Consider the following 15,000-nt stretch of genomic DNA (forward strand, 5'->3'; position numbering starts at 1 on the left):
CGGTGTGGTAACCGCGTGTTTAATTCCTCCCAGCTTCATCCGAGCCTGCTTTTGACACAAGCTGGAAGGCTACTGTGAAACAAAACTTTACCTTACTAATTCTGTTTTCTAATTGATGGATTTAACCATGATTCGGATAAGGCTACACCTGCTTTTAAAGGGCGCAACATTTTCACCCCAAAACGTGCGCTGTATCATAGCCACTCTGCGTCTTTTTATGTAGGCCTACACGTTCACATTAAATCTAGGCTATTCCACTAACGTTATCAGGAGAATGCCGTAAAGTTTTATGTTGAGCGCTGCGTGTCACTCATTGGATATAACAGATATACCAAACTCCAAATCATAAGTTAAGCAATAAGCAGCCAACATTTCCAACCAAGGAAAAAGTGAGCACAATGCCACGGTAACCTACTTACAGTAGGCTATGGAATTTAGTTCATTTAGGCCTACTGTAGTGTTTAATTCAATTTCCGAAAAAAGCTACACAGCCTATTGGCAATCTTTTCCATCAAGGTAACTATCCCGTTAGCTCACGCGTCATGTCTATCATTAGGCTAATGTACAGTAGCCTAGTGCTCACTAAAATCATAGAAGTTAATTGCAAGACACTTATCTTTTCTATGATCCCAGCAATATTTTCTTTGACTTGTTAATTTTTTGAACATTCATTTTATTCAATGAAAACGGATATCCTTGAACTATGCGTGAATACTTTCCTAAAACCGAATGAAGGTTAAGGCTACTTCACGTATCTCTTAAAGTGACAGGCTCTCAATTAGACCTACACAACACCCCTGCAATGTCATTAAAGACAAGTGTAATAGTTTAAAAATCAATATGAAGTATTCAAATTACTGAATATTTTTAGCTATAAGTAATTATGCAGATCCTAACATATTCTAAACTATTAGCAAAATATATAAAGTTTATGAATTCAAAATATGCAATAGAAACAAGACAAGCCATTTTCTGTGTGTGTGGAGGGTTGAGCAGAGACTAGGATTGCCACTGCTGTGAATTATCGGTATCCTGCTGAAGGCAATAAGGGTTTGCCTATATTTTTAATGTAAGAAACACTTTTTTAAACTAAAATATTTCAGCTTGTCTACACCCATCAGCACTTTCTTAACATATTGTACACACAATTTTTAAAATACCGCAATAATACCGAAAACCGTGATAATTTTGGTCACTATAACCGTCGGGTTAAATTTTCATACCGTTACATCCCTACCTGCGTCTTATAAACAATGTGGCTTACAGTATATGCAGGAAATTACTGTAGATATATATTGTACAGTGAGCTATATTATAGTGAGATATTGACTCATAGTGTATGTGTACAGATGATGCTAGTTGCGCAGACTATGAAAATGATTAGCATGTTAGCATGTTAATATGACTGTAAATGGAGCTAAATGGTGTGTGTGTGTGTGTGTGTGTGTGTGTGTGTGTGTGTGTGTGTGTTGACAGCTTGAACCAGGACGTCCTCTGCCGTCACCCACTGACCTCAAGAGGAAAATCCTCATTAAGAACAAACGCCTCAAGCCAGAGGTGGAGCAGAGTATGTTCACACGACAGCACAAATCACAAATGAGTTACATACTGTATCAAAACAGCCAGTCACAAATCAGCTACAGTGCATACTCATCCAGCCATGATCCATGATTACCCAATGATTTGGAAAGATCATTCATTTTCACTAATCACTAAAATTTAATTTGAAATTAAACTGAAAACAAAAGATTAAATGAATATAAAAGCCTATGGTGTAATACTTTGTAATATTATTACATTTACACTGTAAAGCAAAGGGGTGTGGTGGATGTATAACTTAAGTAAGACCAGATACAGTGTTGGATCTACAGTAGGTCATGTTGTTTTTTCATAAGTGTTGGTAGTCATTACTTGAATTTGATTTTGATGACTTGCATATCCCTTACTGTTGTTGTAATTATGTACCCTATTTTCGTCTGTAAGTCGTAGTTTTGCTGGTCCTGTGACTTATAGTCAGGTGTGATATATATAGCATAAGGTTGGCTGCAAAGATTATGCAGACTGATTGATTTGATTGACACTCGCATACGCACACATCGAAATCATACTCTTTAGGTTCACACAAAAGTTCACACAAAACACGCTGGTGCCTTCACATATCTCAAAATGCTTGATTGCAACGCATTCTCCTCATTTTTTGCTACATTTTTATGCACCACATCAGTATTTTTGTACAGTGAGTAAATTGCTTCGGGTCCTCCTTGACTTCGTTATAGCGTGGCTCGCGTCAGCTTGCCACCATTTACTAAATTTCTCGATAAAATTCTCAATATTTTTGTCTGTTCTTGGTCTTGGATTTGAGATCAATTTCTAAATAAATGCGACTTATAGTCCGGTGCGACTTATAGTTTGGAAATACGGTAATCAATCAGAATGCAGCAGCCATACAGAATTTAAGTGTAATTATGATAAATACATATTTGTGTGTGTGTGTGTGTGTGTGTGTGAGCAGAACAGCTGGAATCCTTTAAGAAGCATATGGAGGCAGGAGAGCTACTCATCCAGGCCAACTTGGAGGACGAAAATGAGGAGGAGAGTGAAAACAGTAAGAGCAGCACACACACACGCACATGCACACACACACACACACACACACACACACACACACACACACAGCTTTATTAAATTAAAACTGGGGCAGAAGCTGAGACTTAAAATGTGTGGTGTTGCACAGTTGGTATGGAGTTGTGGTGTTTTAGTGAAATTTTAAAAAAATGTGTGATATGTGCATGGTGTATAAGCCGCAGGACAGTGTTTTATGCTATTTTAAAGAAACAAAACCATATAACACCACATTAACTGCCCCCCTGTATTACTGTAACCTCATAGCTGAAGCCATTTTGCAAAATCAATGTATAAGCCGTGGCTAATAGTCGGGAAATTATGGTAACCGTGCTTGAACTACATCTACTCTATTCTATACCAGAAGTTTGTACAGTATAGTTGAACTAACATGCCCTAGTTGCACTGTACCTCGGAAAACCATGTAAATGTAAGTGTAAGTGTAAGCGTCACTTCAACTGGATTACGATTACGACCATGTCTGGTCTGTGTGTGTGTGTGTGTGTGTGTGTGTGTGTGTGTGTGTGTGTGTGTGTAGCTGAAGGAAAGGAGGGGAAGACTCCCAACAATATCTCATCAGAGGAGCCCAGTGAGAAAGGAGACACGCAGGAGAACAGCGTCAAGAAGGTACACACACACACACACACACACAAAACAGACAGAAACACACATATGACACACACACTTACAGCAGCATCAAGATGGCAACAGTGTCAAGAAGGTTCACACAATCAAATCATTGAGAGTGTGACTTGCTAGGTGATATTAATTGAATTGAAATGTAATATACTAGTAGGCTACCCTAATGATACTAATGTAATAAAGAGTAATGTAGTATTCTGCCCTAATGATATTAATTTCATTAATACTGTAGTAGGCTACCCTAATGATACTAATTTAATAAAGAGCAGTATTCTGCCCTAATGATATGAATTGAATTAATACTGTAGTAGGCTACCCTAATGATACTAATTACATTGCATGTAAATGCAATGTACTGTTATCCCTGTTCTTCTTATTATCGTTCTTATAATTATTATTCTGCTTCCGACCAAAATCAACTATCAAAGGCTCTAAAACCACTGAACCGTTTGACGTCATTCAAGCACTCCTACAAAGGTCTCGAAACGGAGATTTGTTCTATTATTTTTCACATTTGTGAACTTTATACTTTTTGAGATATTTACGATAAAAGATTTTAAAATTCCCATAGAGTTAACGTTGAGACCCTTTGGCGGTAAAGATTAATTGTTAGTACTCAGCTGTCAGTAATCAAGGATCTTTGATCCAAATGCCACCGCTGCACCAAGATGTAACAGCTATGAAAACATTCTACCATGCCACTGCTGTAGGCTAAACCAGGACGTTATCGTCTTGTCTCCTGCTACTCCTAGGCTACTTGATTTGTTTATATCGTTACAGTAACCGGTTTGCTCTCGGTAACGTTATCAACAGCTAAAGACAATCTAACCTAACGTCAACGTTAACACTGTATTTAGCCAACGACAAGCAAGTTACTAGCAAGTTACAAGCAACTAGTTGCACCATTTAGGTTCAAGCCTTCTTACAGTCGTTTCTAGTACAAACTGCATTGCTATCATTTTTCACGTTTGTTTGTTAGCAAGCTAGTCGTTTCAGCTATAGGGCTTGCCAGCCAGGCAATCATTTAAAGCTTTCGGCATCATTCACAAATTAAAAACCTTTGTTAACAGCGTATTGTACATTCCTATTAGGACAATCACACACCTGGAAATACTTCGAAGAACATACTAGCTCATCCTGTAGGCTAATATGTGTATCCTACATAAAATATCCTACTACATTGCTAGATATCCTACCTGTTGCTGCATCATCGTTAATTGATTGGCGTTGTTTGAGATTGTATTCCGTGTTCCAATGGTGTCTAAATCTATAGCCTATGGCCTACTTTTAACCTGCATTAGTGTACAAGAAGGCTATGTAAGCTATCCTACCAGTCGTCACTGTAGGCTACTAAAGTGTCAGCTCTTGCAACTCGTTTTAAGTAGGCAACTTCATTTCAGTCTTTTAAAGAGTGATTTTCCAAAAAAGCCTATAGGCCTATCCACAATTTTGATGCATTTTCATAAATCACTTTTTAAATGTGACTTTCCAAGTAATTTCAGTGGAATTGTAATTGGGTTATTGTTATTTATCTATTCTTCTGTGTAGCTTTGTTGTCTTTTTAACTATAGGCCTAATACAATGTTTTACACAGTCAGCAACCTTTTTGCATTTACATGCAATGGTATTTCCTTCCATGGAATTACATTTTCTAGTTTAATAATTGACATGTTTTATTAGAGCTTCCTCTGCTAGGAAAAGCAGTATGTATTGGCCACTGGTCTGGACCCACGCATGCTCTGTGTATGAGACATTGTAGAATGTTCTGGGCAATCACTCAGTGACTTCCTGATTGATTGCAGGCCCCTGACGATGAGGCCACAGAGGTTTCCGAGGCAACGGAGGCCACAGACGCAACAGACATGTCGGAGGCATCAGACGTTGACAACAACAAGAAGGTGATGAAGAGGAGTCTCTCTCACACACACACAAACACGCTCTCTCTCTCTCTCTCTCTCTGTCTCACATACTCACACACATTCACACACTGAATATGTGCATACCACATGAGTGTGTGTGTGTGTGTGTGTGTGTGTGTGTGTGTGTGTGTGTCAGTATATGTATCAGTGTGTGTGTGTGTGTGTGTGTTCCACTGCTTCTGACCTCTGTCCCCTGTGCCGCTTCACAGGAGGGAGAAGAGGAGGGGAATGATGAGCAGGCCTTCCTCGCCAACTACACCTATGTGGGGGCCACCACCAACATCCACCCCCTGCTCTCCTCCATGGTCAACTACGCCCAGCCTGTCAAGTTCCAGAGCTTCGACCACGCAGAAGGTGTGTGTGTGTGTGTGGGTGTGTGTGTGTGTGTGTGTGTGTGGGTGTGGGTGTGTGTGTGGGTGGGTGTGTGGGTGGGTGGGTGGGTGTCTGGGGGGGGGGGGGGGGGGGGATGGGGGGGTGGTTGGGTGTGTGTTTGTGTGTGTGTGTGTGTGTGTGTGTGTGTGTGTAGCCCTGGTGATTTTAGAAAGTTGCCCGGCTGCCACCTACTGGACATATGAGGCATTGCATGTATTGTGATATTTCTTCAATTATAAGGAAGAATAAGCCGCTTTACACACACTCTTTTGTACACACACACACACTTCTTTTTAAGCCAGCGTGTATTTTGCTTTGTTTTGTGTCTCTTGAAAATGAAGGCTCACTGTTGGTGTTCTCTCTCTGTCTCTCTGTCTGCCTGTCTCTCTCTCTCTCTCTCTCTCTCTCTCAATTCAATTCAATTCAATTCAATAAAGCTTTATTGGCATGAAAGTTTCATGAACAATATTGGCAAAGCTCAATTACATGTACACAAGAGTTTAAGGGAAAATAAATAAATAAATGTTCTCTCTCTCTCTCTCTCTCTCTCTGTCTCTCTCTCTCTGTCCTGACCTGTAGAGAAGAACATTCACCACAACATGTCCTCCTTTAACGAGTCGGTGGGCCTGGGTTACCTGAAGACTAACGCCATCGAGTTCGTCAAGTATCCTTTACCTCACACAGGACAGGGGCCTGGGAGAAGATGTCAGGCTGTGTGACTGTGAGTGTGTGTGTGTGTGTGTGTGTGTGTGTGTGTGTGTGTGTGTGTGTGTGTGTGTGTGTGTGTGTGTGTGTGTGAGCATGCTTTTGTCTGTATCTGTGTGTGAGTCAGAATATAGAGGTGTATGTGAGTGTGTGTGTGTGCATGAGAGTGAAAGTGGGGATGTAGAGTGTGTGTGTGTGTGAGTGCCAGCCAGCCTAATGAGGTCAGTCCAAACCCATCTGGACTTTACCTGCCTCTGATGCAGCTCTCTGCACTGTCTCCTGGACAGACACATATACGTACATGTATATGCATGCGCGCGTGCACACACACACACATAGATACCCACACACACCTGAGGAGGATAAACAGACACATGCACACATGCACAACACACGCATCTACATACACATACACATACATGGACATAGATAACATACACGCAAGCATGCGTGTACACACACACACACACACACACACACACATACACACATACAGAACATGTACATTCAGAAATACATGCCAGTGATGAGTAGACACTGTCATACACACAAAAATACTGCCAATTTCATTACTTCTACCCCTTCCATTCTACATGCACGCACGCACGCACGCACACACACACACACACACACACACACTATCTAAGAGTCCCTCTGCTCCGTTCTGATGTGTGCGTTAGCGTCCTGAGCGCTAGTTGCGCAGCTACAACAAGCGGCAGATGAGCCGCATCTATCCCAAAGGCGGGCGCGTGGACTCCAGCAATTACATGCCTCAGATCTTCTGGAACGCCGGCTGCCAGATGGTCTCCCTCAACTTCCAGACGCCAGGTGAAGCACCGTCGCCAAACACCAGGGGGCGCCAAAGGGCCTGTCTAAAATAGAATCCCCACTGTTCAGCACTAGTAGTAGTGGATGAGCTGAGGCTCCAATAGAGGGTCGTGACTAACACTTGGGCAGGGGCTGGATTGAGCCTCAGAGGATTGGATGATTTTATTGTGCTTTTAGATTACGCTTTTTTGATTGTGCTTCTTGATTGTGTTGATTTTGCTGTGCGAAAGTTGTACGTTATTGATTCGCTGACTATATTGTCGTTGTATGTTTCATGCTGTTGTGCAATACCTGGAGTGATTTGATTACTTTAAGTGTGGGTGTTGCAGAGCTGAGAGCTAAGTTTACATTGCCGATGTAGTGTCACCAATCATCACCATGGCCAGGCGGAAAAGAGTTCACATGCTGGTTTCCTCCCAGGACCTGAGCTCAACCTATCACAGTTGCCCGTGTCCTCCCAGGACCTGAGCTCAACCTATCACAGTTGCCCGTGTCCTCCCAGGACCTGAGCTCAACCTATCACAGTTGCCCGTGTCCTCCCAGGACCTGAGCTCAACCTATCACAGTTCACCGTGTCCTCCCAGAACCTGAGCTCAACCAATCACTGCAGCTGGGGTCCTTGCGGGACTTGAGGCATTTGGTCAAGTTCAATGTCAAAACGTTGCTACGGATTCCAGTTTTAATGACATTTAACGAATGGTTGCAACGGTATGCAGTGACGTGCAACAGGCTATTGAGGTCATTTTCACCTAAAGTTATTTACAGGTGAAGATAAGAATGAAAAGTTTATGAAAAATAAATGTTCTTGCGCAAACAACACATTGCGTTCAACACATCAACGTTTACGTTTAATCAAACACTTTGCAACATTACGTCTGGGTTGAACTCAGCCCCTGAGCAACATTACGTCACTTATCTGCGGTACCCAGTGCCTCTACTGGGCATGCCCAGTGTGTGTGTGTGTGTTTGTGTGTGTGTTTTAGCTGGAGCTTATGAGTTTGTTTAGCAGGACAAAAGCAGGGCAAACTCCAGCATGAGATAGAATTTACAATAACTGTCTGTAAAGAGGAAACATCAGTGACTACTGAGGAAACGGAGTGTGTCTGTGTGCGTGTGTGTGAGATTGTGTGGGTGAAGGATGAGTTTATCTGATGTGATACACACACACTCATACCCATACACACACACACACACACACACTCATACACATACTGTACAAACACACACACACATACACACACACATACACACACACATACATACACACATACATACATACATGTACATACATACAGTACACACATACAGGGTCACAAAGGGGGATGTGCCTGAACAGCTGTTAAGCAGCAAAAGGGCACTGTTCATGAAACTCAGGTAATGTTCCAGGCATTCACATGCCATTAAGATCAAACCACTCTTGCACACACACACACACACACACACACACACACACACACACACACACACAGATACACATGAGTTCACAAAATTACACACACACACACACACACACACACACACACACACACACACACACACACATACACACACAGTCACATTTATCCGCATGCATGAACACACACTGTTACACACTCGCTCATACGCACACACACACACAACTGTTTTCACTCGCATGGGCACACACAGAAATCTGCATGCCTCTACTCATGCACACACACACACACACATATATACACACACTTCCACACACTCTCTCTCTCTCTAACAGATGCAGGGGCATAGCTGGCAGCACAAGTCTCTGAACATATGGCTTCTACAGAGTTGGCAAGTGCTACATCAGCAGGATGGGGGGTGCAATGTAGAGGAAAGAGACAGAGGTGAAGAAAAACAAAGAGAGAGAGAGAACAAGGGAGGAAGAGGTGTAGATATGGAGAGAGAGAGAGGGAGAGGGGGGTGGTCAGGGGTAAAGGAGAAAGTGAAATGGGGGACATGGCTTTTGGGAGTTGATCCAAAAACAGAGGGACACAGAGGGATCCAGTAGAGGGGGGGATAAGGTGCAGTGAGAGTGGTGTTGAGAGAGGGGAGAAAAGAAGGGAACAGGGGAGAGAGAGAGAGAGAGAGAGAGAGAGAGAGGGAGGTAAAGTGGGGTGAGAAGGGCAGGGAGAGGAGAGAAAAAATGGGAAATGGGGCAGTAGCCTCTCACACTGAGGCATGTAGACTCTCTCACACACACACACACACACACACTCTCTCCGTTCATCTTAGTACATCTACCCTAGTTCCACAGCTGAGGATCACCTCTCTCCACACACACACACACACACACACACACCACTGAACAGCACTGCAGTATTTCCCATCATGCATCTGTCCAGTCCGTGCCCTCTATTAGGAGGTAAGCAAAGAGCCATGAGCCAGAAACACTGCTCTGAACATTCTGATCTACATTCCACACACACACACACACACACACACACACACACACACACACACATACACACACAAACACACACACCAGTGTTTTCAGGATTGTTTGCCTGTTTAAATGAAGGACTGCATGGCACTAAATGCAGCCTATGGAGCAGATGCTCCCTTTGAGGAGGATCGATAGCTTAATCTAGCTGTCTAGGTAACTCTGTAAAAATCCTCAACCTTATAATCTCAGACAAAAGTCACAAACACTGTATTTTTAAGGTATGGTCGAATGTGTTTTCTGTCTTCAGAAGCTGCCAGCCAGAATGTCCTAAAACAAATAGAAAATGTCTCTTTTCACAACGCCGTAATGTGAATAGTAATTTTGCACCAACAGAAAAAGAGTACATTTGCTGAGTGGGCATGTATCACCAATGTAAATCAAACAGAATCACTCACACAGGCCTTTACTTCATACAGACAGATATTGTTTTTTGATAGCACTTTTAAAGCAGATTGAATAATCATATACTCTCACAGACACACACACACACGCACACACACACACACACACACACACACACACACACACACACACACACACACACCAGAGTACCACCGTGTGATAGGGGACACAAGTGTTTATGTTTCGCGACACACACATCAGTGTGACTGCAGATCAGTCCCTACAGTACACACAGTCTGATGCTTACAGGACTCTCCTAAAAACACAACAAACCAAAGAGCTCTGTTTCCATGGTTATCGCTCCGCTCAGCTCTGCCGTGCTAGTTTTGGAGAACCCTTCATCTCCCTCTCTCTCTGTCTCTCTCTCACACACACACACACACACACACACACACACACACACACACACACACACACACACGGGAGTAGTCACGCCTCAGCTCTACCACTTCTTTGCCGCTCAGCTCTGTGTGGTTTTGTGTGACGGTGCATCGTTTTCAAGTCTCTGAAAAGGGCTTTGCATAATTCCCTCTGGAAGCTCTCCGGATCTCCTCCTGTTATTTGAGTTGTGCACTCAGGGGTTAATGTGTTGGTGGTGTGGTTGAGTTGTGCACTCAGGGGTTAATGTGTTGGGGTTGTGGTCGGTAAGGTACAGGGATCCCCCCCCCCCCCCCTCATCTCCTCATAAGCTCCAGAAGAACATGAACAGAAGCACCTGTATGGTCTTTGGAGGACCTGATATCACTTGTGGTTTTGTGAATGCATTATTTTATTTTATTTTTTTTTGGGGGGGGGGGGCTTTTTATGATAGATACAGTGAAGAATGACAGGAAGTGAATGGGAGAGAGAGCAGGGGTGGGATCAGGAAAGGACCACGGGGCGGGAATCGAACCCGGGTCGCCGGCGTAAGGTGCTGGTGCCCCAGCCAGTTGCGCCACCGCTGGGGCCGTGAATGCATTATTATAAACGTTCTAAACTGTTTCTTGTTTCTTGTTCTGTTTTTACTTCCTTTTTTGATTTATTGTTGTCTCACTCTTCTCCCATGTCCCTTCATTTTCCCTCACTGTCCATTCCTCTCTCTCTCCCCCTGCATTCCCTCTCTCTCTCTCTCTCTCTCTCTCTCCGCTCTCTCTCGCTTTTCTCTCTATTTCTCTCAGATCTGTCCATGCAGTTGAATCAGGGGAAGTTTGAGTACAACGGCGCGTGCGGGTGAGTTCTAATATCCCATAATCCCCCCCCACACACACACACACACACTAGCGGCTCCCCTCATCAATTAAACCGTGTCACATTCCATTAGCTGTCGCCACGGGCAACGTCTAATAACCACTGTCCACATTAGCGCTTAGCGAGAACAACTCAGAATCGGCTAAACCTAAAGACCTCCCGCACACTCACTCACACACACACTTCATTTCACTCTCTCTCTCTCTCTCTCTCTCTCTCTCTCTCTCTGTCTCTCTCTCTCTTTCTCTCTCTTTCTCTGTCTCTCTCTCTCTCTTACACACATACACACACTCTTGATCATATATCACTTTTTCACAGACTCAGACAGTAGGCTATACAATCAGAAACACTCTCTCACACACAGACACGCACACACAGGCTCATACACACAGCCGTAGGGTTAGTGTATGTCCTCATTGTAGATGAAAAGCCTTGCGTCATAATGTGCGTTTCTAAGTTATCATTTAAAGATGGTAAGATGGCCTCTACATCATTAGATACCGCATCCAACACTGCCTCAGGGCCCTGTGTGTGCGTGTGTGTGTGTCTGTGTGTGTGTGTGTGTGTGTGGGGGGGGGGGGGGGGGGGGGGTGCATGAAAGTGTCCATGTATTTTATGCCAAGTAGGTTTTATTTTTGAAAATGTATTTATGTAAAGGTGTTAACGTTTGTGTGTCAGTGTGTGTGTGTGTGTGTGTGTGTGTGTGTACTGTATGTGTGTGAGTGAGTGAGTGTGTGTGTGTGGCAGGTGGTAATTATTTCTCCTATTAATTGTCAAGCAGAAGATGGATGGGTGTTACATTTCCCATTACGCGAGTCCTGCACATTACACACTATCACGCGCACACACACGCACACACACAATGCAGTGCAGCGCACATGCTTGGCCGCACACACTGGAGATTGAAATGAGTTCACACACACACACACACACACACACACACACACACATACACATAAATGCACATTTCTCATTGCATGTCTGTGTGTGTATGTTGTGTTTGTCCCTCCTGGGCTCCCGTAGGTACCTGCTGAAGCCGGACTTCATGCGGCGTTCCGACCGCACGTTCGACCCCTTCTCGGAAACACCAGTGGACGGCGTCATCGCTGCTACCTGTAGCGTTCAGGTACGCCAGCATCCGGCCAGTTGCCATAGCAACACGCCCCAGCAGAGACTACAACCTCATTGGTGTTGTTACCTTCATTTCCCAACTATTAGCCACGGCTTATACATTGAATTTTTTTTTCAGCTATGAGGTTAAAACACAGGGGCAGTTAATATGTTATTAATATGGTTTTGTTTCTTTTAACTTGCATAAAACTGCCCTGCGGTTTATACACAATGCGGCTAATACACTGGAAATTACTGTAAGCGGAATTCTGCATTTTCACAATGGCTCCAGTTCCTTTGGCTTCTAAAGTGTTTGGTTCTACTCCTTGTTCTGGGTTCTGCAGGTGATCTCAGGCCAGTTCCTGTCAGACAAAAAGATCGGTACGTACGTGGAGGTGGACATGTATGGGTTGCCCACGGACACCATCCGCAAGGAGTTCCGAACGCGCATGGTCATGAACAACGGCCTGAACCCTGCGTACAACGAGGAGCCTTTCATCTTCAGAAAGGTGTTTATCTCTCTCAAACACACACGCTAAAACACACACTCACACACAGGAAACTGCATGTTACGGTATATACTGTACATCTTGTGCTTTGCCCTTTTGTCTGACAAGTCTAGAGTTTACGGCAGAGGTGGAAAAGTCCAAGCACGTATCTGTTCTACGTTCACTCGTTCATTAACCCTATGAGCCCGACGGACGCAAAGTGCGTCAAAAAACGCACACATTTTCTTTGTTGCATTGCTCCGCCATTATTAGTCACAGCGAGATGAAACTTATATTGCAGGAAAGAGCAGAACCAGGGCTTTCCAACGATACTAGACACTTGTCTGTACGATCAAGTATGAAAATAAAATAAAATGATGAGGTTAAATCAAAGTATATCATATTTACAGTCTATATTGCTCTGCGTTCACCAGCGCATCCTGAACTCTCGCTTAAATTACTCGCGGACCACGCATCGCACAGACATGACACGCATATCAAATGAAAGAGGAGAAGCAGAGCTTTGCATTGATACCAAACACATCGATCATTTCGTATGATAAAATCAGACGAAGTTACAAACAAATAATAATGTCATATAGCGTTGGCTACCTTTACTCTCGTTTGATTTCCTCGTGAAATCGCGATCAAAACGATTTGTCACGCATGTCAGATGAAAGAGGAGAGCTAGAGCTATCCACAGATACCAAATACAACCTTCTAGGCCATAAAACAGACGAAGTGACAGCAAAATAATAACTTCATTTAGCTCCACTTACCTCGTGTTTTTGTGTGGAATAGCCTATGTTCATAATCCAATGTTATCATGTGTTTCTCTATGACAAGTCACGTTCATAACACGGTTTTGAGATCCTAGCACACTCCTGTATGGTATCCAATTCAAGACTCATATTGCATCCAAATTTGTTTGACAAATAAACACTTTTTGCCTTTACTTTGTTCATTGCAATGCAGTAAAACAAATATTATAGAGAATCATCATCTGTGCACGTCATGTGTGCTACCGCAAACAAGTCATGTCAGATCAGCTAGTGTCACAAATATGGAGTGCAAAAAGTGCCAAAAAGTCATTTTTTCATCACTAAATAAAAATTGCCATTTATTTCTGGAAGGCACACACCACATATTTATGTAAATTGCTCAGCCCCAAAGTATACCTCCACCATGGTTCTTATATTGCCGTGTTCAGGACAGTCAGGCCTACATAACCATGTAAGTTTTGTCGAGATGTGAGCTTGCTGTGGTGAGATACACATCAAAATGTGAGAATTTGTATAGTACGCTTTTCAACTTTTTATTATTTAAAAATCTAAATCAAATCAATGCAAGTATTTATACATGATATTGTGGCAGATCTGGATAGCCTAGACTGTGCTGAAAAAACCAATATGTAGCATGTGTGAATGGCACTTACAATGACCAGGATAAATGCTTCTAACTAGAGGTAGTGAAAATGCCCTTAAAACAGCTTAGGGCTCATAGGGTTAAACCAGCAGGTTTATGGTCCCTGCACAGTTGTACAGTGGCAAGATTTCATGAAATGAAGGCACAGCAACAACATTTTTTACGATAGTTAATCATTTGTCCGCCAAGAAATGTCCTCTGTCTGAATGGTTGCCGAGCAACATCGAGACGCAGCTACTCTAACTTTGTGTAAGTTGTGTTAGCGCATCACTATAGAACGAAATGCGGTCAAGGTGTGTGTTTGTGTTGGGTTTTACACTGGCATCCAACACGATTCAGCCAATCATAATCAAGGAACCGGAACTATCAGTTTTAGAAAATGAAATGTAGTAACGGTCAGGGGGACAGAGCGTTGACATGGTAACAGATAGAGGAAGTAACGGTCAGAGGGACAGAGCGTTGACATGGTAACAGATAGAGGAAAAAAGATAGACAGAGAGAGGGAGATGAATGAAGGTGAGTCAGGTAAGTTAGTATGAAAGAGTTTAAAGACACGGCGACTTTGTGGAAGAGAGATGGGAGGAGAGGAGAGGTGAAATGAGGACAGGAGAGAGAGGTGGGGGAGGGGAGCGAGAGAGAGAGAGAGAGAGAGAGAGAGAGAGAGAGAGAGAGAGCAAGAGACAAAAGCATCCTGAAAACAATGAGTGTGAGGGGAAAAAAACTGTTTTTTTTTTAGGGGGGAGCAAAGTATGGAGAAAGACTAGAATGAGAAAGAGGCAAGGAGAGAGAGACATAGTGGGAAACTTAAAGAGAGAGAGAGAGA

The 15,000-nt window shown here is 43.2% G+C and overlaps 1 protein-coding gene across 1 annotated transcript in view; it reads left to right on the forward strand.

The window, feature by feature from the left end:
* The window catches only part of LOC134097887 (1-phosphatidylinositol 4,5-bisphosphate phosphodiesterase beta-4-like), a 102,892-nt gene that overhangs the window by 71,951 nt on the left and 15,941 nt on the right, over positions 1-15,000 (forward strand). The window contains exons 18-27 of the mRNA XM_062550837.1: positions 1,477-1,567; positions 2,513-2,605; positions 3,161-3,249; positions 5,067-5,162; positions 5,393-5,537; positions 6,135-6,219; positions 6,964-7,088; positions 11,085-11,136; positions 12,178-12,280; positions 12,609-12,773. Coding sequence (XP_062406821.1) covers positions 1,477-1,567; positions 2,513-2,605; positions 3,161-3,249; positions 5,067-5,162; positions 5,393-5,537; positions 6,135-6,219; positions 6,964-7,088; positions 11,085-11,136; positions 12,178-12,280; positions 12,609-12,773 — 1,044 coding nt within the window. The remainder of the gene's footprint in view (positions 1-1,476; positions 1,568-2,512; positions 2,606-3,160; positions 3,250-5,066; positions 5,163-5,392; positions 5,538-6,134; positions 6,220-6,963; positions 7,089-11,084; positions 11,137-12,177; positions 12,281-12,608; positions 12,774-15,000) is intronic.

Source organism: Sardina pilchardus, chromosome 12, assembly GCF_963854185.1.
Source record: "Sardina pilchardus chromosome 12, fSarPil1.1, whole genome shotgun sequence".
Lineage (NCBI taxonomy): Eukaryota > Metazoa > Chordata > Actinopteri > Clupeiformes > Clupeidae > Sardina > Sardina pilchardus.